This window comes from Rhinolophus sinicus, linkage group LG06 (assembly GCF_036562045.2).
Source record: "Rhinolophus sinicus isolate RSC01 linkage group LG06, ASM3656204v1, whole genome shotgun sequence".
Lineage (NCBI taxonomy): Eukaryota > Metazoa > Chordata > Mammalia > Chiroptera > Rhinolophidae > Rhinolophus > Rhinolophus sinicus.
In genome coordinates this window covers 96,482,323-96,509,768 of record NC_133756.1, presented here as the reverse complement: position 1 = coordinate 96,509,768, position 27,446 = coordinate 96,482,323, and the positions used below count along the sequence as shown (strand labels likewise).

General features: G+C 36.5%; 1 protein-coding gene and 1 pseudogene across 2 annotated transcripts; one reads left to right on the top strand and one right to left on the bottom strand.

Moving 5' to 3' along the window:
- Positions 1–2,197: 2,197 nt before the first annotated feature.
- On the top strand, positions 2,198–25,730 carry BIRC2 (baculoviral IAP repeat containing 2). Of its 2 annotated transcripts, none has more exons than XM_019712683.2 (9): positions 2,198–2,337; positions 3,803–5,964; positions 6,062–6,161; positions 9,211–9,289; positions 9,884–9,932; positions 19,067–19,309; positions 24,329–24,583; positions 24,870–24,911; positions 25,028–25,730. In XM_019712683.2, exons 2-9 carry the CDS (start codon positions 5,067–5,069, stop codon positions 25,219–25,221), a joined length of 1,860 nt encoding a protein of 619 aa, XP_019568242.2. In that variant the 5' UTR covers positions 2,198–2,337; positions 3,803–5,066; the 3' UTR covers positions 25,222–25,730. The 2 variants fall into 2 exon arrangements, with proteins under 2 accessions (XP_019568242.2, XP_019568240.2); XM_019712681.2 differs by having other exon boundaries at positions 19,064–19,309.
- LOC141572195 (steroid receptor-associated and regulated protein-like) lies at positions 21,115–21,618 on the bottom strand (annotated as a pseudogene).
- Positions 25,731–27,446: the final 1,716 nt, after the last annotated feature.

Here is a 27,446-nt window from a genome sequence, read left to right as displayed (position 1 = left end):
GCTCATATTGGCCTAAGATTAATAAAAAACACTTGAGCACCAAGAATGACAACAACTTCAATATATTACAACTCACAAAATACATTTAAGTCACCAGATTCATAATGAAAGCTGTTCACTTTTATTTATCCACCAGGAATGTTTTTAATAGTTTAGGTCAAGATCTAACTTTTCCATTAGAATAACCATTCATTCAGGATTATTAACTAGTTCATCTTTTTCTCACTAACATGTAATACCAATGTCATATATCAAAGTTATACACATATGAATGAAACATTATATATATATATAATTGTGTGTGTGGGGGTGGCTCCTTATCTTGTTCCATTGTTTATTTGTACATTCTTGTGTTAATATAATACTGTCTTAATTACTTTATTTAGTTGCTTTATTATACAACTTGTTATCTGGTGGACAAGTCCCTTCAGTCTTTTCTTCTTTGAAATTGTCTTGGCTCCTGTAAATATTTTTTGTACATAAATGTGAAAAGTGTTAGGATGGCAACCTCAGCAGACATATACCTTAGTTTTAAAAATCACCAGCAACTCTACACTGAAAATATGAAAAAGATTAACTGAGTAAATTTAACATCAAACTGTAAGGTTATACAAGATTAAAGTCATATAGTAGTATTTATTATACCTGAACGTTATTACATACATATTTGGGAAAAATATCTAAGGCTTTTGAGTTTTTTAAATTCGAATTTTCCCCTATACTGAAGTATACTCATTATCTTACTTTTTGGTCTGGACAAGAACTGAAATAATCTTGAATTCAGAATGAACAATTCTTGCTATATATATTTTCCCACATACATAAGGAAGATTCTGTGACTTTCCGAGAAATACTGACTTGAACTAAATACTAAACTACTACCAAACTCTTCTTGTGCATATCTGAAAGTTTTTAGTCATTGGGAGCCATGACATTTCTTTTCTCTGTATCATAAACTGTTATGAATACTTTCTTTTTACTATTAACGTTGGAACAGAAGACCTCCTGTTTCGAGACTGACTGGCAGGCAGAAATGACAGGGACAGGAAATGGGAAATGGTTCAGGGTCTTGGAATTCCCCAAATGCCTAAGTGGCTTGTTATTTGGAAGTTTTTGAAATGTTTGCCCACTGGAGTTCCCCCCGAGAAAAAGCATCTGATTTTATTGACAAAGGGTGTCTTCACAGAACATAAAATTAAGAAATTCGCTCCTGCAATACAACAAACATTTACTGCATGCCACTACTTTTGTGGTACTAGGTGGGGGGGCGGGGGGAGACAGACGTCCATGACTAGTAACATCAAGATTTCTTATTTGCAATCCTCTACCAGTTATTAACTGAACTACTTAAGACTTCATTGATAAGTCGGCTCCTTTGTGGTTCACGTACGATTTTATATATAAACACATACATGAACGTATACATTCTATTTTAGTCACATTCAGAAAAATGTGACTTCATAGGGAGTGAAGACTGGTCTGAAATACCGTCCACGTTGCTAGCGATGAGCTTTTGAAATAAGGACACTTTTTCGTTAGTGCATATGTCTCCAGAACAGAAAAACAAAGTTAAAAAACAAGTTTAAAAATGAAAGCTATATTGGTTGATTATAGATTTATCATGTGATCCCTAAAGATTATAAAGTCAGCACTTCAAAATTAATCTTCCGATGCTGTTCTACTTTCCAACTTTGCTTTTTTCCATTTCCACCGCCAGCTGTGAATGTTTATGTTAGGCAGCTGTGTTCTGAGGAAAAACGGTTACAACTGTTTTAAACGGTTACAATTGTTTACTTAATTGAAGCAAAAATGCCACCAGGTTGACTCCATCCTCAAATGCAGTCATCTACGACGAGTGGAGGCGTCACACTAGAGGAATGTGGCCTGGAGCGGGATCACATAACTCAGAGGGAACGCAGAGAAGACGCGCAAAACCACCGCCGCACGGGCGTTTCCGCAGGGCTTCCCAAGAGTCAAACTCTTCGGCTCACCGTTTGCCATGTTCCCCTCGGGAGAATGTTAGGGCCAGAGAGAGAGGGAAACGTCAAAAGTACTCAAGCCGCGAGATTAAAAATCGAAACACCGAGCTGACGGAAACGGTTTCGTTCCTGCCCGAACACCGTAGACTCCCCGGCGCCCTCGCGCGGCGGTGACGCTGTCCCCGGATAAGCGCGCTGACGTCACCGTGCGTCGGCAGGGGCCTTGCGTGGCTGCGGGCTTTGGGAGCGTTGAACCGGAGCCAGCCGGGGCGCATCTGTTGTTCGCGCCGTTCCTCTCGGGTGTGTGGAGACCTCCAGGCCGCCGCGCCGTTTCCGTGTGTGCTGCGCCTGCTCTGAGGTGAGTGCTTCTTCCGGGCCCCGGCCGCTCCAGCCGGTTGGGGCCCGCGGGCTCGCGGGGCCCACTTCCTTTCCCAGAAGCTGTGGCGGGCGGAGGAAAGACAGGGCCTAGGGCCCAGCGGCCGGGGGATTCGAGGGTCGCAGTGAGCTTCTGCCCTCGCGTAGGCTTTTATTTAATACGGAAGTTCCACTCCAAGATACGTAATCGAAAATACTTGTGAAAAATTGACCTGTTTGCTTCCCTGCTGGGCCGCCGCCCAATTTTCCGGCCCTTGGACTTTGACCAAGATGCTTTCTCTTAGAGTGTTTGCAGGGTTTTCAGTTTAGCCTTGGGTATTCCTTTAATTTGTTGAAACAAAGACAGTGTTCTGTCTCATACCGTGTTTCCCAGAAAATAAGACCTAGCCGGACCATCAGCTCTAATGCATTTTTGGAGCAAAAATTAGTATAAGACTCGGTGTTATATTATGCCCGGTATTATATTTATTATATATTATATTATCATAAATACCTGGTCTTATAGTAAAATAAGGCTGGGTCTTATATTAATTTTTGCTCCAAAAGACGCATTAGAGCTGATGGTCCGGCTAGGTCTTATTTTCGGGGAAACACGGTATTTAAGGTAGTTTCAAGTAGTCTATTGTATGCTGTGAGAAATAACTCCAGGAAATTAATGGGTAAATCCTAATTGTTGCTCTCCTTTTTCCTTCCAGTCTATCCCCCGCATCCAGCTACAGTTTGCATAGAGTAAAAATCCACAGAACAGTGCTTGTAGACAAAAAAAATATATATATGATTTAAAGATATGATGTCAAGTCTGGGTGTACCGAAAGCATTCGTGCAAGTGGTCACATTCCCAAGGCCATTGGACTAACGTTTTGTTTTTGAGGTGCTTTCTGTGGTTGCTTTGGAATTGGGAGGGAATTGTAGAGTTGAAGAATTTATTTATGCTAATAAGTTCCTGATGCGTTTTACTCTTACTGGTCAGCTTGCCTAGTACTGGAGAGACTTGACATTAAAAAATAGTGTTACTGTCTAATTACTGCTGGACTGTTGCTGATAGGGTGTTGTGTCCTTCACCACTATCCCCTTTTGCCTCTAGCAAACCGCCAGAGATTTATCCTTAATATTAAAAGTTGTCACCAAAAAAGGGGACGAGACCAAGGACAAGATATTTTCCTATGAGGAAATGTCTGTCTTCAAAGTTGTATATTTAAAAAATACATATGTGTGTGTGTGTGTGTGTGTGTGTGTGTGTGCACACACAGTGCTAACGGGGGTATATTGCATTTATTTTAATTAAAAGCTTTTCCAATTAGAATGTTTTGGTGACAAATTGCTGGAATTAAGATGTATTATTGAAAGTATATGTCATTTTTAGACTTTACTTAATAAATTGAAGTCTATAAATTCTATTTACAATTAAAATACAGTTTTCTAAAATAGTTTTTTTTTTTTTTTTCCAGATTTATAACCCTGAAGAGACTACTTTTTTCCTCTCATTTTTTTCTGATGCAGTAATAAATCCCATTATGGAGACCTAGAAACTTTATAAAGGGGTATAGTTTGAATTCTGTGGAGTGTAATTTTGTGTATGAATTATATTTTTAAAATATGAAGGGTTTTCAGAAAGAAGGCTAGTAGGGTTAATTGCTGGTACATTATGCATAACAGTAATTTTGTTGGTAATATAGTTTATTAGGCATTTTGATAACAGTAGAAAGGACAAACAGCATCTTGATAAATTGATTTATCTTTAGATACAAAATGAATGATACTATAGGTACATCATCCTTAAATGAAAGACAGGTTAATTTTTAAATGCAGTGTAAAAAGTTTCTACTGTGGAAGTTTTAAGGTTAACTAGTTAAGTTTATGGAGAAAATACCTTCATCAGCTGATCAAGTATAATGTGGTTTGCAAAGTTAGGAAGAAAGACAAATAATCATGCTGCAGGAAATGGAAACATATATAGACAATAATTTAAAAAGATGGAAAAATTAACAGTTTGTGAGTTTTAAGCAGAATTTATTTCATTTGACATCATATACACTATAACAGACATAGGTTCAAAAAGGTTGTGGGTGTTGACTGTCCCCAAAAGTTGTTAGCTGAAACTAATATAATCCACTTAAGTAGATACTGTGATGATAAGCTGTGTGAAATTAGCCTTTAGATAATGTGACTATATGAAGACTTTAATTCTTGTTTACTAGACTGAAACTTTTTTTTTTTTTTTGATAATCATATTAAAATACTTATAGGGAAAGAAGCCTGCTTATAGTTTTTCCTCTTGTAGCATAATCAGTAATTGGCTTGATATCTAGGGTTTGTAGCTTATAACCAAAAGCACATTAAAGGTATAATTTAGGTATTCTATAGTTGTTTAGAATTTTGGGAATATAAACCTCCTTGAAAAGTCGAGTAGTTTTAACATATTTTCAGAAGTGTGTCAACTTCTTTCAGGCCATTGAGTTAGTATTACACCAAATAATGAGCAAATAACACTTGGGTTACCTAAAAAAGTTAATATTGTATCCCAAAGAGTACTAAAAATTATCTTGGTTATTTAAAAGAGATATTCATTCTACCTGTGTGTAAATTCAGGTGTAAATCCAGTAAAGGTCTGGTGAATTTGACATAACTAGGAGTCTATCATTTGATTCTTTTTTATAGTAATCGAATTTAGTGTGAAGAAATAAGAGATTGCATCAAAAAGTAAAATCACTCATGCACAAAACTACCTCCCAACGACTTGTCGCAGGTCCCTTGTATCAAAAAATTAAGAGTATAATGGAAGATAGCACCATCTTGTCAAATTGGACAATCGGCAACAAACACAAAATGGAATATGACTTTTCATGTGAACTGTACAGAATGTCTACATATTCGACTTTCCCTGCTGGTGTTCCTGTCTCAGAAAGGAGTCTTGCTCGTGCTGGTTTTTATTACACTGGTGTGAATGACAAAGTCAAATGCTTCTGTTGTGGCCTGATGCTGGATAACTGGAAAGAAGGAGACAATCCTGTTGAAAAGCATAAAAAGTTGTATCCTAGCTGTAGCTTTATTCAGAATCTGGTTTCTGTTACTAATTTGGAATCTACCTTTAAGAATACTTCTCAGATGAGAAACAGTTTTACACATTCATTATCTCCCACTTTGGATCATAGTGACTCATTCAGTGGTTCTTATTCAAACCTTTCACCAAATCCTCTTAATTCTCGAGCAGTTGAAGACTTATCCCCATTGAGGACTAACCCCTATAGTTACGCAATGAGTACTGAAGAAGCCAGATTTCTTACTTACCATGAGTGGCCATTAAGCTTTTTGTCACCATCAGAATTGGCAAGAGCTGGCTTTTATTACATAGGACCTGGAGATAGGGTAGCCTGCTTTGCCTGTGGTGGGACACTAAGTAACTGGGAACCAAAGGATGATGCTATGTCAGAACACCGAAGACATTTCCCCAACTGTCCATTTTTGGAAAATTCTCTAGAAATGCTGAGGTTTACCATTTCAAATTTGAGCATGCAGACACATGCAGCTCGACTGAGAACGTTTATGTACTGGCCATCAAGTGTTCCAGTTCAACCTGAGCAGCTTGCAAGTGCTGGTTTCTATTATGTGGGTAAGAAACAAACTAATACTTAGTTCTACATTTTATCCTGTTTATTTTGATTTACATATTAGAATGTGTATTCAATTTTAGCTTCTGTTTTCTTAAGGTCGCAATGATGATGTCAAATGCTTCTGTTGTGATGGTGGCTTAAGGTGTTGGGAATCTGGAGATGACCCATGGGTAGAACATGCCAAGTGGTTTCCAAGGTAATTGTTTTTAAAGGTATTCCTACACAAAACTGCATAAAGAAGTAGGCATGCTTTCATGGTTCAGTTTACATCTCAGTATAACAAAGCTTCTCTTACGCCGTTGGGGTATTAGCCTTTGAAAACACCTAATTTGAACTTTATTTTGATGACAAAAGTGGTAGAATATTCTGTGCCCTTTTCTCCTTTTGTAAGCCATGTGTTCAGGATATAGTTTAACTTGACTCATTTACAATTATGACCGTACATTTCATTTGTATATTTCCCATTTTGCTTTAAAGAAGACTTAAGGATTACAAAGATAGGTAAACTAGAACAAAAAGAGTATAAGTTAGACGTAAGAAGGGAAAGGAAAACAGGAAGAGACATAAAATTGATCTAGGAATAAGATAAATATAAAATGCATATAATATCTATTAAGTCTGATTATAAATTATTTTTTTCTGTACAATTTTATCTTGTGATATGTCATCTCCTTTTAGTCACTCTGTCTCTAGCAGTATCTCCTATTTTTAGAAAGAATTTACAGACAGTGTTGTTAGTGGAAATAGAATTAGAAATTATTTTTGTTATTGGGTAGCTGTGTGAACTTGGACAAGTTGTGTAATGTCTTTGAGCCTATTTCCTCTTCTGTAAAAGGAGAGGGTTGCACCAGATAATATTTTCTTGATTGTGGTAAAACATATGTAACAAAATTTACCATTTTAACCGTTTTTAAGTATGTAGTTCCGTGGCATTAATAAGTACATTCACATTGTTTCTCAATCATTACCACCATCCATTTCCAGAACTTTTTTGTTTTCCCAACCTGAAACTTGTGTTCAACCCCTAGCCTCTGGCAACCGCCATTGTACTGTCTATGAATTTGACTACTTTAGATACTTATAAGTGGAATTGTTTAATAATACATGTTTTGACCTGTGAGTGCCTTTCACAGTAATCTCTTGAACCTCTTCAGGATATTAAAAAATCCTCTTGTCATTTTTGTATAAGATTAAAAAAGCAATTTAAGCCAATAAATATTGTTATGGATAAGTACATTGTTAAAAGTTGTGTTTTAAAATTGTCTTTAATATTCATAACATATCAAGATAAATTTTGACTTTTTAACACTGAAACATGACATATGTTTTGTTTACTTTAAATAATTTATATCGTAATTTATGTTTTATTGCCAGAATTTTAAACAATTTCACTATCTTTGGCTCTGTGGGGTTGTGTACCTACAATTTGAAATTTAATACTCTGTGGAAAAGGGAAAAATAGCTTTCCAATTCCAGTGTTTGAATTGCTGTATTTTGTCCTTTATAAAACAAAACGAAATCTTGGTTTATTTCTGTAATTTGTGTTTTGTTTTAAATAGTTACGTAAGGGAAAAGGCGTAGGGGTGCTTTTTTGTAAATAGTTCTGAAAACAAATTTCAATTGTGGATAATCTTTAATCTTAGTAAAGGAAAACCAAAATGGATAATCATTATCACTGTATTTTAACACTGTTCACTTATTTATCAAATGCTTGTGCCTACTGAATAGTATTTTAGATGCTGGGAATATATAACAGAATAAGACACAAAAATCGCTGTCCTCATGGACTTTATTGAAGGAGGGGGAAACATGGGGCTGACACAGTTTCTTATACTTCCTGTCTTTAATCATTATGAATACAAATTAATTAGTCCCAGAAGAAAATAATTTAACACTATATAAAACTATATAAAGTTATTTGGGTGATAAAACTTGAGTTTTGAACATGCTTATGTAATTTTTACTAATTCTACCCATTCACCAGTTGAAGGACATTTGGGTTTCCAGTTTGGAGAAATAATGAATAAAGCCTCTCTAAACATTAATAAACATTTGTGGACACATGTTTTCGTTTTTCTATGGTAAATATCCACAAGTGTTATTGATGGGTTGTATGGCATATTTTTTTTAACTTTATAAGAGACTGCCAAATTGTCTTCTGAAGTGGGCGTACCACTTAAAACGTTAAATTCCCACCAGCAATGTTTGAGACCTACGTACAGATGTTCCTCATTTTTAACAACATTTGGTATTTTCAGTCTTATTTCAGTCTTATTCTATTATAATAGATGGGTACGTAGTGGTATTTCACTGTGATTTTAATTAGCATTTCCTTAAGGATTAATGATTGTGAGTTTATTTGCCATCTATACATTTTTGCTGAAGTGTCTGTTTAAATCTTTTTTTTTTTGCGGTCTGTGGCTTGTTTTTTCATTTTCTTAACAGTGACTTGGATGAACAGAAGTTTTTAATTTTGATGATGTCAGTTCATCAATTTTATCTTTTATGGATTATGCTATACCTAAATTGACAAAAAGATCTATGTTTTCTACTAGAAGTCATATTGTTTTACATTTTACATTTATGTGTATGATTCATTTGTAGTTTATTTTTTTATAAAGTATCAGTGTAGGTCGAGGTTCATTGTTTTTTGTGCATGGATATCTAGTTGTCTAGCACCATTTGTTGAAGAACAAAAGGAGTGAATTGGAAACAGATATCATTTGAACTTCCTGGAACACCTTTGAGAAGCCCTAGTAGTTTGAAAACAGGTTTTTGGGAAAACACTGTCACATTATGTATAGATGTGATTCAGCATTTTTTGGAGGGAGGGTTTGTGCTTCACATTTAATGGACGAGTGGACACTGGAAAAAGATTAGCAGTTATTGTGAAGATCACGTTTTAGAAATACTAAATTACAGTGTCTGAAGCTGTTAAGCCTCAAAAGTAAATTGTGTAGAACAGCATTTTTCAAGCCTCAGCTTGTGCTCCTTTTTAAGTCTGAACCCTTTTATTGTTACTGTGTTAATGGAATTAAATAGAAAATATCAGAATGCATCAACACATGGTAAGAGTCTGTAGCATGTTAGGAGAATTTTGTTCCTGTTATGTATGTGTACTAGGTTTGTGATTTAGTATTTATACTGTGGGATACTAAGAGTTTGAACTCCACTTTTCTAGAATGATCAGGTTATATTTTTGGTATGAAACAATTTTAAAACATAATTTTCCTCTTATGTTTCAGGTGTGAGTTCTTGATACGCATGAAAGGACAGGATTTTGTTGATGAGATTCAAGCTAGATATCCTCATCTTCTTGAACAGGTAAATTTTTATAATTGGCAACATCTAATTCTCCTAAATAATACTTACAAAAATATTATTAGAAGTGATATTAACATTTGTTTTCTTAATTATAGTTACAGGTTTTGTATGCATATTAATGATACCTTTAATTTTTATTTTTGTAACTACCTTGTTTGTTTAGGGCTTTTAAGAATAGGTTGTTTTTTGAAAATCACCAAACATTCTACTGTATAGTTTGTAGTGGAGTTGGCGCAGGATCTTTAGTGTCCCCTCTATCTTTTCTAGAAAAACACAAAAATATAACTTGTCAGGAGTTTGAAACCTCTGAGAGTGAACCAGCTGAAATAAGACTTTCTAAATGGAATGAGAAATCATTAATATTTTTCCTTACTTGACTGAAACTAGAAATACTTGAATTCTAATTCGGAAGTAGGTGAAGATTAAGGACATTTTTATGATGATTAAGGTAATATAAAGAAAAGTGAAGTATTATTTTGTAAATTACCCAGTTTTCAAAAGAGTATGTACATTACTTAAGGGAAACTTCATGTTGCTTTGTTCAGGTTGTTTGAGATTTCTGATTTTACCAGTTAATTTTTCTTTGTTTGATAGCTGTTGTCAACTTCAGAGACACCTGGAGATGAAAGTGCTGATCCACCAAGTATGTATGAAAATACTTCAAATACGGAATGGGAATTTTTATAAGAATGTTAAGAATGAAAGTATGTAGACAAAGGATTTCTGAGGTCATAGGAAAAAAGTCTGGGAAGTTAACTAATAAATACTATGTGTCTACTTAGATTAATGACATTGAGGATTCATGGAAATGTACTGGTTTTTCTTCTTGAAGTGCTGACCTTCCAACTGGGGAGACAAAATACATGCAAAAGGAAAACAACCATAACAAATAGTTCAAAGAATACCAATGAAAGGTGCAAATAAGAAGCCCTCCAAGGAGGAAAAGTTGTTTGCTATAAGCTAGCATATTTGAAAAGGCCTAGTTCACATGTGATGTAAGAACTGGGCTAGATATTAGGTATTTGTCAGGTATATATAGTATTTTAGTGTAAGGATAGGAAATACATCTGGTTAGTACTTAGTTTTCGCCACATCTGGCATTTAGTATATGTAATATACGTATATTATGGTGTCCAAAATAGTGAAGATAATAGTCCACAGTTTTCTACACTAATCATATCTAGAAAGAGGTGTTCTTTTCTTGGTATACTCTTTCAAAGAGGGATACTGGCACGTTTGTAGCAGGACAGAAAGAGTCCTAGAAACTATGTATAAGAGTCCTAGAAACCATGGCTTGGGGGATTGTTGAGGATTTGATTCGTAGTATATGACTTGGAAAAGAAAAAGAGTTACATGGATGTATAACTATATCCTGTGTAATAGAGCTGGAAAAAAACAAGACAGTAGTGTTGACTGTTCTTGCTTTAAATTTATAACCGCAAATTTCTAGTAGGCTGTCTTGCAGTCCTACTGCAGTTCCGTATAAAATCACTTTGCTAAACTTCCAAATGACTTTCACATTTTCTCCATAAGTTTCTAACACTCCTTCCCATCTTATTCTCATAACCTTCATTCACTGAGAAAATGAAAAGAATCAAGAAAACTACTTGATCTTGTCACCACCAAAACCACCAGTCTACAAATGTACCCATATACTCTTCTTTCTGTTCTTTTGTAAAGGATGCATTGTCCTTGCCTTTGTCTAAGCTCAACTCGTCCATTTGTCCTCTTTCCTCTGAAGCTCATCCCTTACTGCCAGCTTGAGAACTTTGCTTTGGCAATAATTTGCCTGTCTCTCACATCATGGGTTTTTCAGTTTCTTCTCAATCATTTATTTCAGGATACAAACATACACCATTGCCAGTCCTAAGAAAACTTCCTTGAACTTACGGTTCCCATCCAGCTATTGTCTCATTTCTCTGCTTCTCTTTACAACAGAATGCCCAGTGAGATGTATCTGTGCTTACTTTCTTCACCTTTCATTCTTTAATTCTACTGAAAACTGTTCTTGTCAGAGTCAACAAGAACCACCATCTTAGCAAATCCACTGCTTGACCTGTTATCCCATTTGAAACAATTAAGTGCTTTATTCTTGCTTTATAGAGATATAATTGACATAAACATTGTGTAAGTTTGAATGGCATGATTTGATACACATATTGCAAAATGATTACCATATTAATGTTAGTGAATACATCCCTCACCTCACATAATTAAAAAATTTTTGTGGTGAGAACATTTAAGATTTACTTAGTAACTTTCAAGTATTTAATACAGTATCATTAACTGTATATCATACAGGTAATAGTCACCATGCTGTATATTAGATCCACAGAACTTACAACTTACTTGTCTTATAAGGTCCACCCATATTGTCACAAGTGGCAGGATTTCCTTCTTTTTATGGCTAAATAATCTCTGTGTGTGTGTGTGTGTGTGCGCGAGCGCGCACACATAAAGCCACATTTTCTTTATTCATCTGTTGTTGATGGACCCTTAAAAGTTGTTTCCATGTGTTGGCTCTTGTGAATAATGCTGCAATGAACATGAGGTGTGGATATCTCTTCAAGATAGTAACTTTTTTCCTTTGGATATATACATAGAAGTGGGGATTGCTGGATCATATGGTTGTTCTATTTTTAATTTTTTGTGAACCTCCTTACTGTTTTCCATTATGGCTGCTCCAATGACACTCCGACCAACAGTGCACAAGTGTTCCCTTTACTGCACAGCGTTCCAACTCTTATCTCTGGTCTTTTTTATGATAATAGTCATTATAAAAAGTGTGAGATGATATCTCATTGTGGTTTTGATTTTGTATTTTCTAGTGATTAGCGTTATTGAGCATCTTTTCATGTACCTACTGGCCATTTGTATATCTTCTTTGGAAAAGTGTCTCTTCCGGTCCTCTGGCGATTTTTTAATTTAGTTGTTTGTTTTTTCCTATTCAATTATGTGAGTTACTTATTTTGGGGGGGGGGCGATATTAATCCTTTATACATGGTTTGCAAATATTTTCTTCCATTACGTAGATTACCTCTTCATTTTGTTCATGGTTTCTTTTGCTGTGCTGCAACTTTTTAGTTTGATGTAGTCCTACTTATTGATTTTTGCTTTTGTTGCTTGATCTTTTGGTGTTATAGCCAAAAGAATCATAGCCAAGGCCAGTGTCGGAGCTTTTTCTCTTTTCTTCTAGGAGTTTTATGGTTTTAAATCTAAAATTTAAGCTTTTAATCCATTTAATTTTTGTGAATGGTATAAAATAGTAGTCCAGTTTTATTCTTCATGTGAATACCAGTTTTCCCAGCACCATTTACTGAAAAGACTCTCCTTTACCTACTGAGTATGATGTTAGCTGTGGGTTTGTCATCTATGGCCTTTATTATGGTGAGGTATGTTTCTTCCATACCCAAATTTTTGGGAGCTTTGGTCATGAAAAGGGTTAAATTTTCTCAAATGTTTTTTCTGAATCTATTGAGAGGATCATAATGGTTTTTATTATTCATTAATGTTAATGTGGTTTATCATGTTTATTAATATGCATATGTTGGACCATAATTGCATTTTAGGATAAATCCAACTTGATCATATGTATGATTTTTTTAATGTGCTGTTGAATTCAGTTTAATAGTATTTTGTTGAGAATTTTTGCATCTATATTCATCAAGGATATTGGCCTGTAGTTTTCATTCAGTGTCCTTATCTAGTGTTAGTATCAGAGTAATGATAGCCTCATAAATAAGTTTGGGGTTTTCCCTCGTCTTCAGTTTTTTGGAAAAGTTTGAAAAGGATTGAAACTAATTCTTTTTTAAATCTTTGGTGGAATTCACCAATGAGACCATCTGGTCCTAGGCTTTCTTTATTGGGAGGTTTTTTTGATTACTGCTTCAATCATCTTAGTTGTTACTGGTCTGTTCACATTTTCTATTTCTTCATGATTCAGTCTTGGTAAATTATATATTTCCAGGAATTTATTCATTTCATCTATACTATCCAATTTGCTAGCATTAGTTGTTTATAATAGTCTCTTAATGATCCTTTGCATTTCTGGTGTGCATTTGTAATGTCTCTTCTTTCATTTATAATTTGAGTCCTCTCTTTTTTTTTTCTAGATTAGTCTAGCTAGAGGTATTTTAATTTTGTTTATCTTTTCAAAAAACCAACTCAGTTCCATTTTTTTCCTTGTCTCTATATTATTTATTTCTGCTCTAATCTTTATTATTTCCTTTGTTCTGCTAACTAGGGCTTAGTTTCTTTTCCTAACTTCTTGAGGTTTAAGGTTAAATTGTTTATTTGAGATCTTTTTTCTTAAGGCAGGCATTTATCACTATAAACTTCCCTCTTAGAGCTGCTCATGCTTCATCCTCTAAGTTTTGGTTTTTGTTTATTTCAAGGTATTTTCTGATTTCCTTTTGGTTGCTTTGATCCATTGGTTGTTCAGGAGTGTGTTAATTTTTCTGTATTTGTGAATTTCTCAGTTTTCTTTCTGTTGTTGATTTGTCGATTCTTACTGTTGTGGTTGGAAAAGATACTTGATATAATTTCAGTATTCTTGAATTTGTTAAGACTTGTTTTGTGGCCTGACACATGCTCTATCATGAAGAATGTTCCTTGTGAGTTTGAGAAGAATGTGTTTTCTGGTGCTGTTGTTGGAATAGTCTTTCAATGTATGTCTGGTAAGGTAATTTGGTATATTATTGGTATATTGTGTTATTCAGGTCCACTGTTTTTTTGTTAATTTTTTGTCTGGGTCTTGGATGACCTATCAGTGTTCAAAGTGGGGTAGTGAAGTCTCCTAATATTATTGCTCTCTATTTCTTCCTTTCATTCTGTTAATATTTGCTTTTAACATTTAAGTACTCCAATGTTTCGTGAATATATACAGTGGTACCTCGGTTTTCGAACATCTCCGTTGACGAACATTTTGGTTTGTGAACGCCGTAAATTTTATGGATCTATGGTATCATTAGATAGTAAAATTCATGCTAAATTTTCAGTTTTAGGGTTGGTTTTAAAGGTCTGAAACGGATTAATCCATTTTGCATTACTTCCTATGGGGAAACCATGCCTCCGTTTTCGAACGTTTCAGAACTCGAATGGTATTCCAGAATGGATTATATTCGAAAAATCAAGGTACCACTTGTATCTTGTTGATGAATTGACTCCTTTTACCTTCTTTGTCTTATCACTGATTCTGACTGAAAGTTTATTTTATATGATGTAAGTATAACCATTCCTCATCTTTCTAGGAATGGACAAATAACAGTTTTCCATACCTTCACTTTCAACCTATCTGTGTCCTTAAAGCCAAAGTATGTCTCATGTAGGCAGCATGTTGGATCTTTTTTTCCCAATCCTTTCATCCATTCTGTATCTTTCAATTAGAGAATCTAGTCAGTTTACATTTAAAGTAACTATTGATAGGTAAGGACTTAACTGTTATAATTTTGTTTTCTGACTTTAAGCCCTTTTGTTCATTTCTTCTTTTCTTGCTGTCTTTCTTTCTGATTAATTTTTCTTTGTGTTTACCATAAGACTTACATAAAGCATCTTACAAATATGTTTATTTTAATCTAATAACTTCCAATCATAAACAAAAACTGCACTTTTACTTCACCCCACATTTTGCACTATTGATGTTATATATTACATCTTTTTATATTATGTGTTAGTAAATCATTGTAGCTATAATTAATATTTTTTTCACATTTACACTAGAGGTAAAAGTGATTTACACAACATTGTTACAGCACAGGGTATTTTTATTTTAATTATATATTTACCTTTACCAGTAAGTTTTATACTTTTATATGTTTCATGCTGTTATTTAGCATCCCTTCATTTTAACTTGAACAAATTCCTTTAGCAATTTGTGTAAGGAATGTCTAGTATTGATGGACTCCCTCAACTTTTGTTGTCTGGCATGTCTTTATCTTTCATTCACTTCTGAAGAACAGTTTTGCCAGTATTCTTGGTGGCCTTTATCTTTTAGCACTTTGATATATTAAGTCACTCTCTCCTGTCTGCCAGTAGATTTCTGCAGAGAAATTTACTAGTAGATTTAGGAGGTTAGCGTATGAGAAGTTGTTTTTCTCTTGCTTCTTTCAGAGTTCTCTCTTTGTCTTTTAACATTTTGATTATGTGCCTTAGAGTAATCTTTGGGTTGATTTTGCTTAGGGATTTTTGAGCAAATTGTTCCTGGATATCCATAACTCTTCCAAGATGTGGGAAGTTTTCAGCTATTCTTTACTATTATTTTTTTAAATTATTATTTCTTTAAGCTTTCTTCCCCTTTCTCTCTCTCTCTCTCTCCTGTGACTCCCATGAGGAGAATATTCATTTGTTTGGTAGTGTCCCATAATTCACATAGGCTTTCTATATCCTTCATTCTCTTTTGTTTTGTTAGTATAACTGGCTCATTTCAAATGCTCTGCGTTTGTGTTCTCTGATTTCTCTGACAAATCATGATCAAGTGTGTTGTTGAATCTCCCTGTTGAATTTTTCAGTTCTGTCATTGTATGCTTTGGCTCCAGGATTTCTTTTTTATTTTTTCTATTGCTTCTATTTCTTTATTAACCTTGTAATTTTGTTCGTGTGTTGTTTTTCTCATTTTGTTTAGTTGTTTATCTTTGTTCTCTTGAATTTCATTGAGTTTCGTTAAGACGATTTTTAATTTGTCAGGCAAATCAGTTGTCAGAAGACTTACAGCTTTCCATTTCTTTGGAGTTAGTTACTGCAACTTTATTAGTTTCCTTTGATGGCGTCATACTTGCCTGATTTGCATGATACATATAGTCTTGTCTTGATATCTGTGCATATGAAGGAGTATACACCTCTTCCAGTCTCTACAGACTGGTTTCGGCCCATAAACACCTTTTATAGGGTCCCCTGGCTCATGGGATTATCTTTGAAGTTGCAGTCATGCTCGCTTGGAGCTGTTATGAGGGTGCTGCTGGGTCTGTGGTGGGATCCATGATTGGCGGGCTAGTTAACAGGGGCTTGGGTTAGTGTGGATCCTATCTGGTTCCTTGGTAGATGGGATTGCTTTCAGTACATTGTTCAGTAGGATGTTGTTGGGACAAGGGTTGACTTCAGTGTCCATAGTTGGGCTCCAGACAGTGGGCCTATTACCAGATGTGCAGATGAATGAGGTTCCCTCCAGGTCCTTGGGAGGGCTCCTGTCTGGACACTGAATTTGTCCCTTGATGGGCAGGACTGGCTCTGGACTATTGCTGAGAGGGGCTGGAACTGAGCCCCAGAGCTGTTCCAGATTCTACAGTCAAGATTGAGGTCTGCAACCTGGCTCTGGAGGCATGCACGGATGGGCACGTCTCCTGCCCGGTCCCTTGGTGGACTGGAATGCTCTCTAACTACGGTAGGGAGGCTGTAGTTGTTTCAGGACTTCCTGAGTGTCTCCCAGCAGGTCCCTGTGCTTGCAGTACTGCTGTGGACTGGGCCTGAGAGGGCCTGGAGCCGAGAATGGGCTCTTTCAGGGTCTCTTTGTGCTCAGTTAGGACTGTCACTTGCTGGGTCCCTGTGCCAGCAGGACTGTGGACTGCAGCCGGGCTGGATTGGAGCTCAGTTATGAGGTCCTTTCAGAATCTGCACTTTGACAGGTCCTGGCCCAGGGTTAGATCCAGTTCATAGGCAACTTCAGTGTCAACAGCTGGGCCTTAGGTCTGTATTCCTGTTACCCAAAGCACAGGTAGGCCTGGCTCCTCTCGATTCCCTAGTGTATAGGGTGGTGACAGGACCAAATTAAATGGGATTGCAGCTAAGTCCTGAGGGATACGAAGCTGTTTTTAGGTCTCTAGATAGGACCATGGTCAGTGAGTCAGCTGCCAGGGTTCAGGCCTGTCTTCCCCAAACAGTTCTCTTTGGTCTTGGACTGCATTGGAATTTCATAGTCTTCTAGCCGGATCTCAAAGCTCTCACAAAGGTACTTTGTCCATGGATGGATTCTAAATTGTTGTTGATATAGGAGTATGAGTGGGAGACATCTTATTCAGCAGTCTTGCTGATGTCACTCTCCTTCATCCTTTTTAAGACATGTTCTTCTCTTGGCTTCCCAGACACCACACTTCTGGTTTTTCCCTATTTCCCTGATTGATCATGAATAGTCTCCTTTGGTGACTACTCCTTTTTTGAACCTCTAAATGGTGGAATTCCTCGCAGTGCTCCGCCCAAGTTTATTTCTCCATTTCCTGAGCTCCAAGCTGGCGTGTTCAACTATCTGTTTAAATTTCTACTTGGCTATAACGAGTATTTCAGAGTTAATATGACCAAACCAAACTTTTCTCCTGTCCTTCATCCCTCAGATTTGCTCCTTCTCTGGTCTTTCCCATCTCAGTTAATGGGACCCACTGCTAGCTAAGGTCGAAAGTTGACTAAGTTACACATCATTCCTGATTCCTCTCTTTACTTTGTATGTTTAATCTATTGGAAGTCATTTAATCTCTGCTTTTATACTGTGTCCAAAATCTTGCCACTTTTCTCCATTTCCACCTCTTATCAACCTAATGCAAACTACCATCATTTTTTGTTGTAATGATATCCTAACAGGGCTTATTGTTAGGATATCATTACAGCAGAAAATGATGACAGTTTACTCCATTCTACCACATAAAAGTTTATCACCAAGCTGCCGGAGTCATCCTTTGAAAAAAGAAACCAGGTTTTAACAGTTCCCTGCTTAAAACCCTTCTATAATATTCTAGCAAACTTCAAATAGAATATAAACTTCTCTCAAGGCTCTTCATTATCTGGGCATCACCCTCCTCTACTTTCATCACCTTTTTGCATCTTGAATATATCAAGCTTTGCTCTTGACTTAAGGTTCTGTACTTGCTGTTCTCTTTGCCTGGAAGACTCCTTTCAGATATTCCCATGGCTCACTCTTTTCTATCAAGTATTTGTTCTGGTATTGTCTCTTCCCACAGGCTTCCCACATTTGAGCAAGGAAGCACAGTACACAGTGTAGCCATTGCATATTTATATATTTAGTATAACGATTTTCCAGCAGATGGCAATAAAGTGTCTTGAAGAATGTCTTTTGTAATTTTCACAGAGTGCCATATTGGCTAAGCACTGACCCTGTTATCAGAAAATGCTTCTCTGATTACCCTATAAACCATCTCCCTGCCTCCTCGTTTGTTTTAATCACCTTACACTGCTTTATTTTCTTCAGAGCATGTCACTATCTGAAATCGTATTACTTTGTTTACTTCTTTAACCATATGTTTTTTTACATCTTTAGACATTTTGTGTGAACTAGCCTTCCATTTTACTCTGCTTCCTGTCTTTGTTATTCTCTGTTTCATCTGTTCACCGCTTTAGATTCTGTCCATCTTCAAGTCACAGCTCTAATGCCTCCTTTTTCATGAAGTCTTTGTTGATTTCCCCCACTTTCTTGGCTGACATGAGATAATTTCTCACTTCTAAATTTGTGTAGCATTTTGGTTTCTAAAAATGACTAAATCAGAATCATTTGGAGGACTTTTAAAAGATACAAATCCCTAAGCCCCATCTCTACTCCCTCATTAAGTAGGGCTGGAATGTAGCCTGGGAAGTGGTATTTTTTAAAAGTACAGCATATTACTATACTTTCATTTGATCCTGATCAAAGTATTGTTGGAGTTATAGGTAATTGTTGTATGTAGCTCATCTCCCTTACCAAGATATAAGCAGCATGAGAGTAAAGATTGTGTCATAGTCATTGTTTTTCTACATATTTTTATATTTGTGGAATTTAACATTGGTACATGTGTTTTCAAGTAGTTGTTCATTGTGGACCTGGAGAAAACCATTCAGAAGATGCAGTTATGATGAATACACCTGTGATTACAGCTGCCTTGGAAATGGGCTTCAATAGAAGGCTGGTAAAACAGACAGTTCAGAGTAAAATCCTAACAACTGGAGAGAATTATAAAACCGTCAGTGATCTTGTATTAGATTTACTTGATGCAGAAGATGAAAAAAGACAAGAGGAGAAGGAAAGACAAACTGAAGAAATGGCATCAGGTATTTGGGAATGTTAGTCACCTGCATTATTTCTCGGGGGCTCATAGGAATGTCTCACATGTTGCAGGATCGTTAGCATCCTCGTCTGTCCATCCACTAACTGCTGGTAGCAGCCTCCAGTCATTTCCAAACTGTACATCCCCTTTCTCCACTGTGGGCAGTGGACTACTCTACTCGAGAACCATTGACGAGCTTTTTTCCTATGTGTTTATTTTCCAGTTAGATTGCCTTACATATGCTAATCAGAGGATTTTAGCATAACTCTTTTCTTGAACTATATTTATTTCTTAAAACAATTTAAGTTCTGAAAAAGCTAGATTTCAAAGTTGAATGTGGATCTTATTTCTCTCTCTTTTTTCAAAATTCCTTGAAATCATAATATGGTATTTGACTCTCTGACTTTTGTAAGGGATCCTTAGACAAAATACAGAAGTGATGATGAAATCCTAGAGCTTGATGAGAAGCCCCTGTCCAACCCAAAGATTGGGAGCTGATTTTAGTATTCATCCAGATAGAGTGTATTAAGTCTCAAGACTCCCAAAACAAGTCTTTTGGGTAATCATTCCTTCAGGAAATGTTTATTGAGTATGAACATCTGTGCCATATACTGTGCTGGTCATTCAGCTTGCTCTCAAGGAGTTTATAGACTAGCTGTGGAGACTAGGCTGCAAAAGATAGGGTTAAAGAGCCAGCAGAGGTGAAGGGTGCATATGTACTGTAAGGTGGGGTATTTGGATTGGAAGACACTTTTTCTGTTTAAGCTTGTAAGTAGTGATAGGATTAGTTTAAGGGAACCTTACTGTGTGGCCATGTAGCAAAACGTTTAAAGTGTGACTTCTAAATTGAGACAGATTTGTGTTTAAATCCTGGCTCTCAGTTACCAGGTTGACAGTTTATTTAACCAGATGTCAGCGTTCTCATCAGTAAAAATGGGGATAATAATGGTACAAATTGCAATGGGTTCCTATAGGACTCAAATAAAACAGTTTAGCACACTGCCTCTAACACATCAAGAAATGTTCGTTAAGTAGATTGATTTGGGAAGAAAGAAGGGCTTAAGTGAAAGAAAGGGCCTGAGCAGAATGAAAACATTTAAGGATTGTTAAGCAGTAATAAAACACAAGTTAAATGAAATCACTGTAATAAATCTGGTCACCGTTGTTTTGTGACTGTCTCTTTGTGAGGCTCTGAGAATGGTCTTGAATTATAGATATGAAATTATGGATTTCTTAATAAGAGAAAAGGGCAAGTAAGGAATAGGGAGGAAGAGTTTAGGGTGCTAATAAGAGATCATTGAAACACCTGACTGATATTAGACTAGAATTGGAAGTAAGCAAAGTCAGGAGACAGCTCTTTTTCTTTTTTTCTTTTTGTTTTTCACTGTTGAAGATCATCTTTATTTAGTTGTTTAACCCTTCGCCCCTCCCATCTCCCATCCCCTACTCCAAGAATATGAACTCCTTAGAAAGCTGTGGTGCCTTCCCTGGCATTTTGCAGAGCCTGGCATGTCGAAGATGCTTTGTTGGTATTTATTGTATGAATGAATTAGTCTCTTTCCATGTGGATGTGCCTTATCCTGCTTCTGCTGAAAGGCTAACAGAGGGAGAGAGACGGAGGAGGAAGTAGGGTACTCGAGTGTGTATTCAGTGTCTGTTTCACATGTTCTTTAGTGAATTTCATGCTCCTTCCTTGGCTCAAAAGACTTCTGCTGGCTGGGGAAGAGGGAGGGGGCTCTGGGAATTGCAGCCCTTGGACACTCTAGCCTGGCATGCTAACCCCCTCTTCCCATGGGCAGGCTCTTCCAGTTAATCTGCCTGCCCACAGACAGAGGAGGAGAGGGCTCTGAGTGAGCCTATGACGGTTTCCCAAGCTGAAGATCTTGCAGGCAGTCTTCAGAGGGCTCCCCTTGGCTTGAGGGGCCTCCTGGGAGCAGAGCGTGTTGACTTGGAGGGGAGATGGGGCCACAGCCCTTCTGCAGGATGGCAGGGTGCTCCTGGCTTGAGCAAGGTGTCCTCCACCCAGGGGAGCCTCTGGAGTTAGATGGGGCTGGCTTTCCCCACAGAACAAGATGTGGGTCTTCATTGGAGGGGTGACAGGTCCTACGTTGCAACTGGGGGCTCGGGGCAGCACTGGGGGGGTGTCAGGGAGAGCTGTTTCCCATGAGCACAGTCGATAACAAAAGTTAGGTGAGCTGTGGGGATGGCCTTCTAAGGGTGGGCCGGCTTCCCACCTAAACTGGTCTTCAGGCTTGCCTCAAGGCCCGTGATGGGGCTGGCTCTCTGGTTCCTGGGATCTTCTGAGGGGGCCATTGCTGCTGCCACAGTGCCTGGCTTAGCGTAGGCAGGAGGAGCAGTTTGCCTCAGCTTCTTCTAGGATGCAGTTCGAGATAGCTCTTATTAGTAGAATTGGGAATAACATGTAAATATTTTAAAAGGTGGATAACAAATTTGTTAGCGAGGTGAATTATTAAGGTAGAAGGATAAGTTGTGATCAGATAGAGGAATTTCATAGTTTTGAGATGAACAGAGCATTTCACTTCTGGAAAGAAGTAAAAGGGGAAGGAAAATAGACCTCACTATTTACAACTTATTTTTAATTAAGCTATAAATGTAAAGATGTACTATTTTGTCCCCATCTCCCTATCCCCCAATCTGGTTCAAGCCATTGTTTCTCAGACTAGTTGTGTAGGACACAGCTCCCTGGCCCATGCTGGTATTATGAGCCTTGCGCTCCCCCAAGGGGCAGTCAGTCGCAGGTCGGCCGCTCACAGCAGCTCTCGCTGGCTGCTGGCTGCTCACGGCAGCCCAGCTCCAGGGAGAGCCGTCGTTCACAATCTTAGCTGTAGAGAGCGCAGCCCACTGGCCCATGTGGGAATCGAACTGGCGACCTCGGCGTTAGGAGCAGGGCGCTCCAACCACCTGAGCCACTGGACCAATCCAAGATGTACTTTTAAAATAAATTTTGTTAAGGCTGAAAACAGGCAGTTAAATATTATGGTGATTGGGACACCCAAAGAAGGGACTTCTTGAAAAATCCTTCAGGAATGAATGCTCATATTCCATAAATAAAGGAAATTTAACTATGGATTTTATGTGATTTGAGGTTAAAGGACAAAACATTTGCTTTAGAAAAAAATTAGGCTGGAGGTGGGGGGAGGCGGAAGAAAGGGGGAGGAATTAGGCTTGATTCATATGAATTTTTTAATTGGTTTAAACCTAGACATAAAATAATATTGGTAGCTAACTATGTACCAGATATTATGCTGAATACTTTACATATATTATCTTATTTAATCCTCACAACCTTTTGAGGGAGGTACTACTATTATTATCTATATTTTACAGGTGATGAAATTGAGGTATGTGGAGGTTAGGCGCACAGCTAGTAAGTAGCTGGCCAACATGGGGATCTGTGTCTGCCCTACTTTACGGTTCAGCCTCTTTAACACTGCAGTACGGTAGGCCCCCCTTATCTGCAGTGTACATGTTCCATGGATGACTGAAACTGTGGATATTGCTGAACCCTATATATACTATGTTTTTTCCTATACATGTACACCTGTGATAAAGTTTAATTTATAAATTAGGCACGTTAAGAAATTAACAACATTAAATAATAGTAAAACAATTATAACTATATACATATAATAAAAGGTATGTGAATGGCTTTGGGGCCATTACTAAGTAAAGGTTACGTGAACACAAGCACTGTGACACTGACAGTTGATCTGATAACCTAGTGACTAGGAGCGTATGCAGTATGCAAATACTGGACAAAGGGATGATTCCGTCCTGGCTGGGACAGATTGAGATTTCATCACACTATTCAGAATGGTTCTCTATTTAAAACTTGCGGATTATTTATTTCTGGACTTTTCCATTTACTGTTTTTGGACCGTGGTTGATCATGGGTAACTGAATCAGTAGAAGTGAAACTGCAGATCAGGGGAAGTACTATACTGCTTCATAAGCATGGAGTTGAGAAGAACACTAGGAGACCTGGTTCTGTAACTGACTGTCTGTGACGTTGGACAGGCTACTCATTTTTTTCTGAGTCTTTTTCTTCGTATTTGAATGTGAGAAGTATCATACCTACTTTGTTTAATTGACAGGATCTTTGTATCAAATAAGACAATTTACATGAAAGTGCTTATGAAAACAAAACGATATATGTCTCTTTGAATTAGTGTTTTTGTTCTCTTGGGATAAATACCCAGAAGTGGAGGTGTTGGGTCATATGGTATATATATTTTCAGTTTTTTGAGGAATCTCCATACTGTTTTCCATAGGGGCTGTACCAGCAGTGCACAAGGGTTCCCTTTTCTCCACATCCTTGCCAGCACTTGTTGTTTGTTGATTTATTGATGATAGCCATTCTGACAGGAGTGAGGTGATATCTCATTGTGGTTTTGATCTGCATTTCTCTGATGATTAATGATGTTGAGAATCTTTTCATATGTCTGTTGAACATCTGTATGTCTTCTTCGGAGAAATGTCTATTCAGGTTTTCTGCCCATTTTTAGCAGGATGATCACATTGTAAGGTATAAAAATGTTGAGTTATTATATTGTACGTGTGAAACTAATATAACCAATATAAGATTGTATACCAACTATACTTAAATAAAAAGTAATTTAAAAGTTAAAATGGCAGTGCAAACAGAAGTTAGTATTAATTCAATGGGGGAAGAGTACATAGATTGGAAATTTTTGCTATCCTCTAAAAGTCTCTGCTTGCTTTCAACAGAATAAAGGAAAAGCAGGATTCTAAGCATGTAAATGTATTGACTTTAAAAAGGGACAGAAACAGAGACCCTGTGTGTACACTGTAGAATATGACTTTAAATCTTTTGGAAGTTTTCCAAATGACAGACAGACATTAATGTGCAGACAAGTAATTTTGTCCCTTTTTCAAGTTTCTATTTATTTAGTGCCTAAATTGTTTGTAGGGTTGGTGTGAGTTCAGTTGGAGCACTTTAAAATCTAATGGATTGTTTTTTCCTTTTTTATTTAAAATGAAGATGATTTGTCATTACTTCGGAAGAACAGAATGGCTCTCTTTCAACAGTTGACGTGTGTGCTTCCTATCCTGGATCATCTTTTAAAGGCCAATATAATTAACAAACAGGAACATGATATAATCAAACAAAAAACACAGATACCTTTACAAGCAAGAGAACTGATTGATACTGTTTTAGTTAAAGGAAATGCTGCAGCCAACATTTTCAAAAACTGTCTAAAAGAAATTGACTCTACATTATATAAGAACTTATTTGGTGAGTTTGTTGGTAAAATTATTTTTGAAATCCTTGCAATTATGTTCATCTTTGTGTTTGACAAACAAAATAAATCCAATTAGCAAACTATAGTTTATAATTTAACATGTTCTAAAAAACTGAAGTCTTTTTTGTTGCTCAAGTAGTATGGCTAAATATTTTCTGATAATATATACTTAGAATCTGTGTTGTTCATTAGATAGTAGGTAAAACAGATAGGCAGTAGGTTAGGCAGTGTTGTATTTGGTAGAGTGATGCTTTTTGTGTATGTTTTTATTTTCTTTAGTGGAAAAGAATATGAAGTATGTTCCAACAGAAGATGTTTCAGGTAAAACAAAATTAAGACTTAAGACCAACCTAAAATATTATCTGTATTATTATTTTTTTAATGGGAGGAAGTAAAGGAGAAACTGAATTTCACTAAAGTTTTTTTGTTGTTACTAGGTCTGTCACTGGAAGAACAATTGAGGAGGTTACAAGAAGAAAGAACTTGTAAAGTGTGTATGGACAAAGAAGTTTCTATTGTATTCATACCTTGTGGTCATCTAGTCGTATGCCAGGAATGTGCCCCTTCTCTAAGAAAATGCCCTATTTGCAGGGGTATAATTAAGGGTACTGTTCGTACCTTTCTCTCATGAAAAAATAGGCTATATGTTAGCTTGTATGTAAACGTATTTAAAATATTGTTGAACATTTTAAGCCACCTGAAATGAAAAAAGAATTATTGGTTCTTTAATTAGTAACATTTGTGTTCTACCCTGATTTGGTACTAGTAATGTTGTTTCAAAACATAGATAGTATTGTAGATCATGTTTAATGTTAACCTGTTTATATGAAAGGGAAGACTTATGTTTGCTGGGCTATTTAGTGTCCATGTGTGAACATAGGAGAAATGAAAGAGTAGTCTCAGTGCTATTATGTATCATTTCAGGAGTCACTGAATTTGGTTTTCTTCCTGACAGCTTTGAGTACCACATTATAATTTAAAAGAACTGGAAACCAGGAACTCTGGAGTTTATCAAAGTTGCAGTGCCAAATTCTCTGTGGTGTTTTTCACTTGTAACATAATAAAATTTCTCTTACTGGTAAATAAGCTTCTCCCTAATTTGTGAGTAACATCTTAATAAAGTTCTTTAAAAAGACTGCATCATCAAAAAATATTTTTTTCTTGATTTAAAATAACTTTCCATATGTTTTCATAGGGTTAGAAGGGTTAATGGCGATAACATACATAAACATAGTACCTGTTACATTCTAAGCATTCAAATGCTAGCTATTAGATTAAAAAATTGAAATCATGAAACAAATTACTAATGTTTAATAATGTGAGTAATGAGAATTCCATTAGATAACATTATCTAATTGCTTTGTATATTATAAATATATTCTGAATTAAAAATCCATGTGGAAAATTCTTAAATTAGTAAATCTGCAGTGAATGGAAAATTCTTAAATTAGTAAATCTGCAGTGAATTTTTAAAAAATAGTGTAATAGCTTTGTTGCATAGGTGTTGTTGGGATAAGGAGGTGGAATACAGGCAGTGGTAGCTCCTTTTGGGATTCAGTCATATTTGACCTTTCCCAGATCTGAGGCTATGGCAGACTTCTGAGGCCAAGTGGAAAGAAGAGCTAATATTAAAAACTCCATTTTTCTTCTTACTCTACAACTCCTTTAGATCCCTTTAAATAGAGAATACACTGGGAAGAGTGAAAATTTATCCTCAGTCTCTTCTCTTGCCTTTATTTCCTTCTTGATGCCCTGATTCATTTATTAAGTCCACAATGCATACATGGGGTGCAAGACCTCATGTAAATGAGGGGAAGTTTCTTCTTGCCATCATAGAAGGAATGTAAAGAGGAAATTCAGTCTTTTTAGAAACTGTTCTCTTTTTTTATATTTGCTTAGTAATAGTATAGATTGAGGATCCACCATGTGCCAGGCACTGTGCTAGATTCTTTCAACAATTAAGATGTGTTAGGGGCTGAATTGCGTCTCTACAAAATTCCTATGTTGAAGTCCTAACCCCTAGGACCTCAGAATGTGACTGTGTTTGGAGGTAGGGTCTTTAAAGAGATAACAGGTAAAATGAGATTATATGAGCCCTATCCAATGTAAATCGTCCTTGTGAGAAGAGATTAGGACCCACACACTCTGTGAGGACCATGTGAAGATTCCAAAAGAAGATGATCATCAAGCCAAGGTGAGAAGCCTCAGAAGAAACCAAATATTCCAGCATCTTGATCTTGAACTTCTAGCTACCAGAAAATAAATTTCTGTTGTTTAAAGCACCTAGCCTGGTACTTTGTTACAGCAGCCCTCGCTAACTAATACAGGGTGCTAGATACATCAGAACATGTTAGCGCTACTCCTTTCAACAACTGCAAAGTAAAATTTGAACACAATCTGCTTGACTCCTTAGATTGTGCTTTCTGGAACAATTTCCTATTAAGCTATATTCATATTTTTTTTAAATTGCATGGGCTGCATCTAGCATAAGAACTAACTTTTTGAGTTCTGTTCATTTGAGAGTTTATCTTGGTTTTATTCAGCTAGTCAGTTTTAATATTGTACAATAACTGTTTTTTGCATTCAGTAAAAATATTGCATAATATCGAAGTAAATGCTAATGTAATTAATATTTTATCCACTTGCTGAATTCTGTGTACCTAGATTAGAGAGTAAGGTTTGAGTTTCTTATCCTTTACCCTCCTAATGATAATCAGTGTCGTAACAGGTATTCATCATGTTGAACAAATAAATAGATGAATGTCAGATTTTTTGTTAGGTTTATATATTGCCTTATTTAACCCTTAAAGTCCTAGGAGACATGTTATCCCTTTTTTGTAAATGTGGAAATTTAGG

Bases quoted from the DNA above. Each gene is read 5' to 3' on its own strand.
- BIRC2 (XM_019712681.2), top strand. From the start codon at position 5,067: ATGCACAAAACTACCTCCCAACGACTTGTCGCAGGTCCCTTGTATCAA. The intron at 5,965-6,061 runs GTAAGAAACAAA...TGTTTTCTTAAG, and splicing joins TGCTGGTTTCTATTATGTGG to GTCGCAATGATGATGTCAAA. The intron at 24,584-24,869 runs GTGAGTTTGTTG...TATTTTCTTTAG, and splicing joins ATTATATAAGAACTTATTTG to TGGAAAAGAATATGAAGTAT.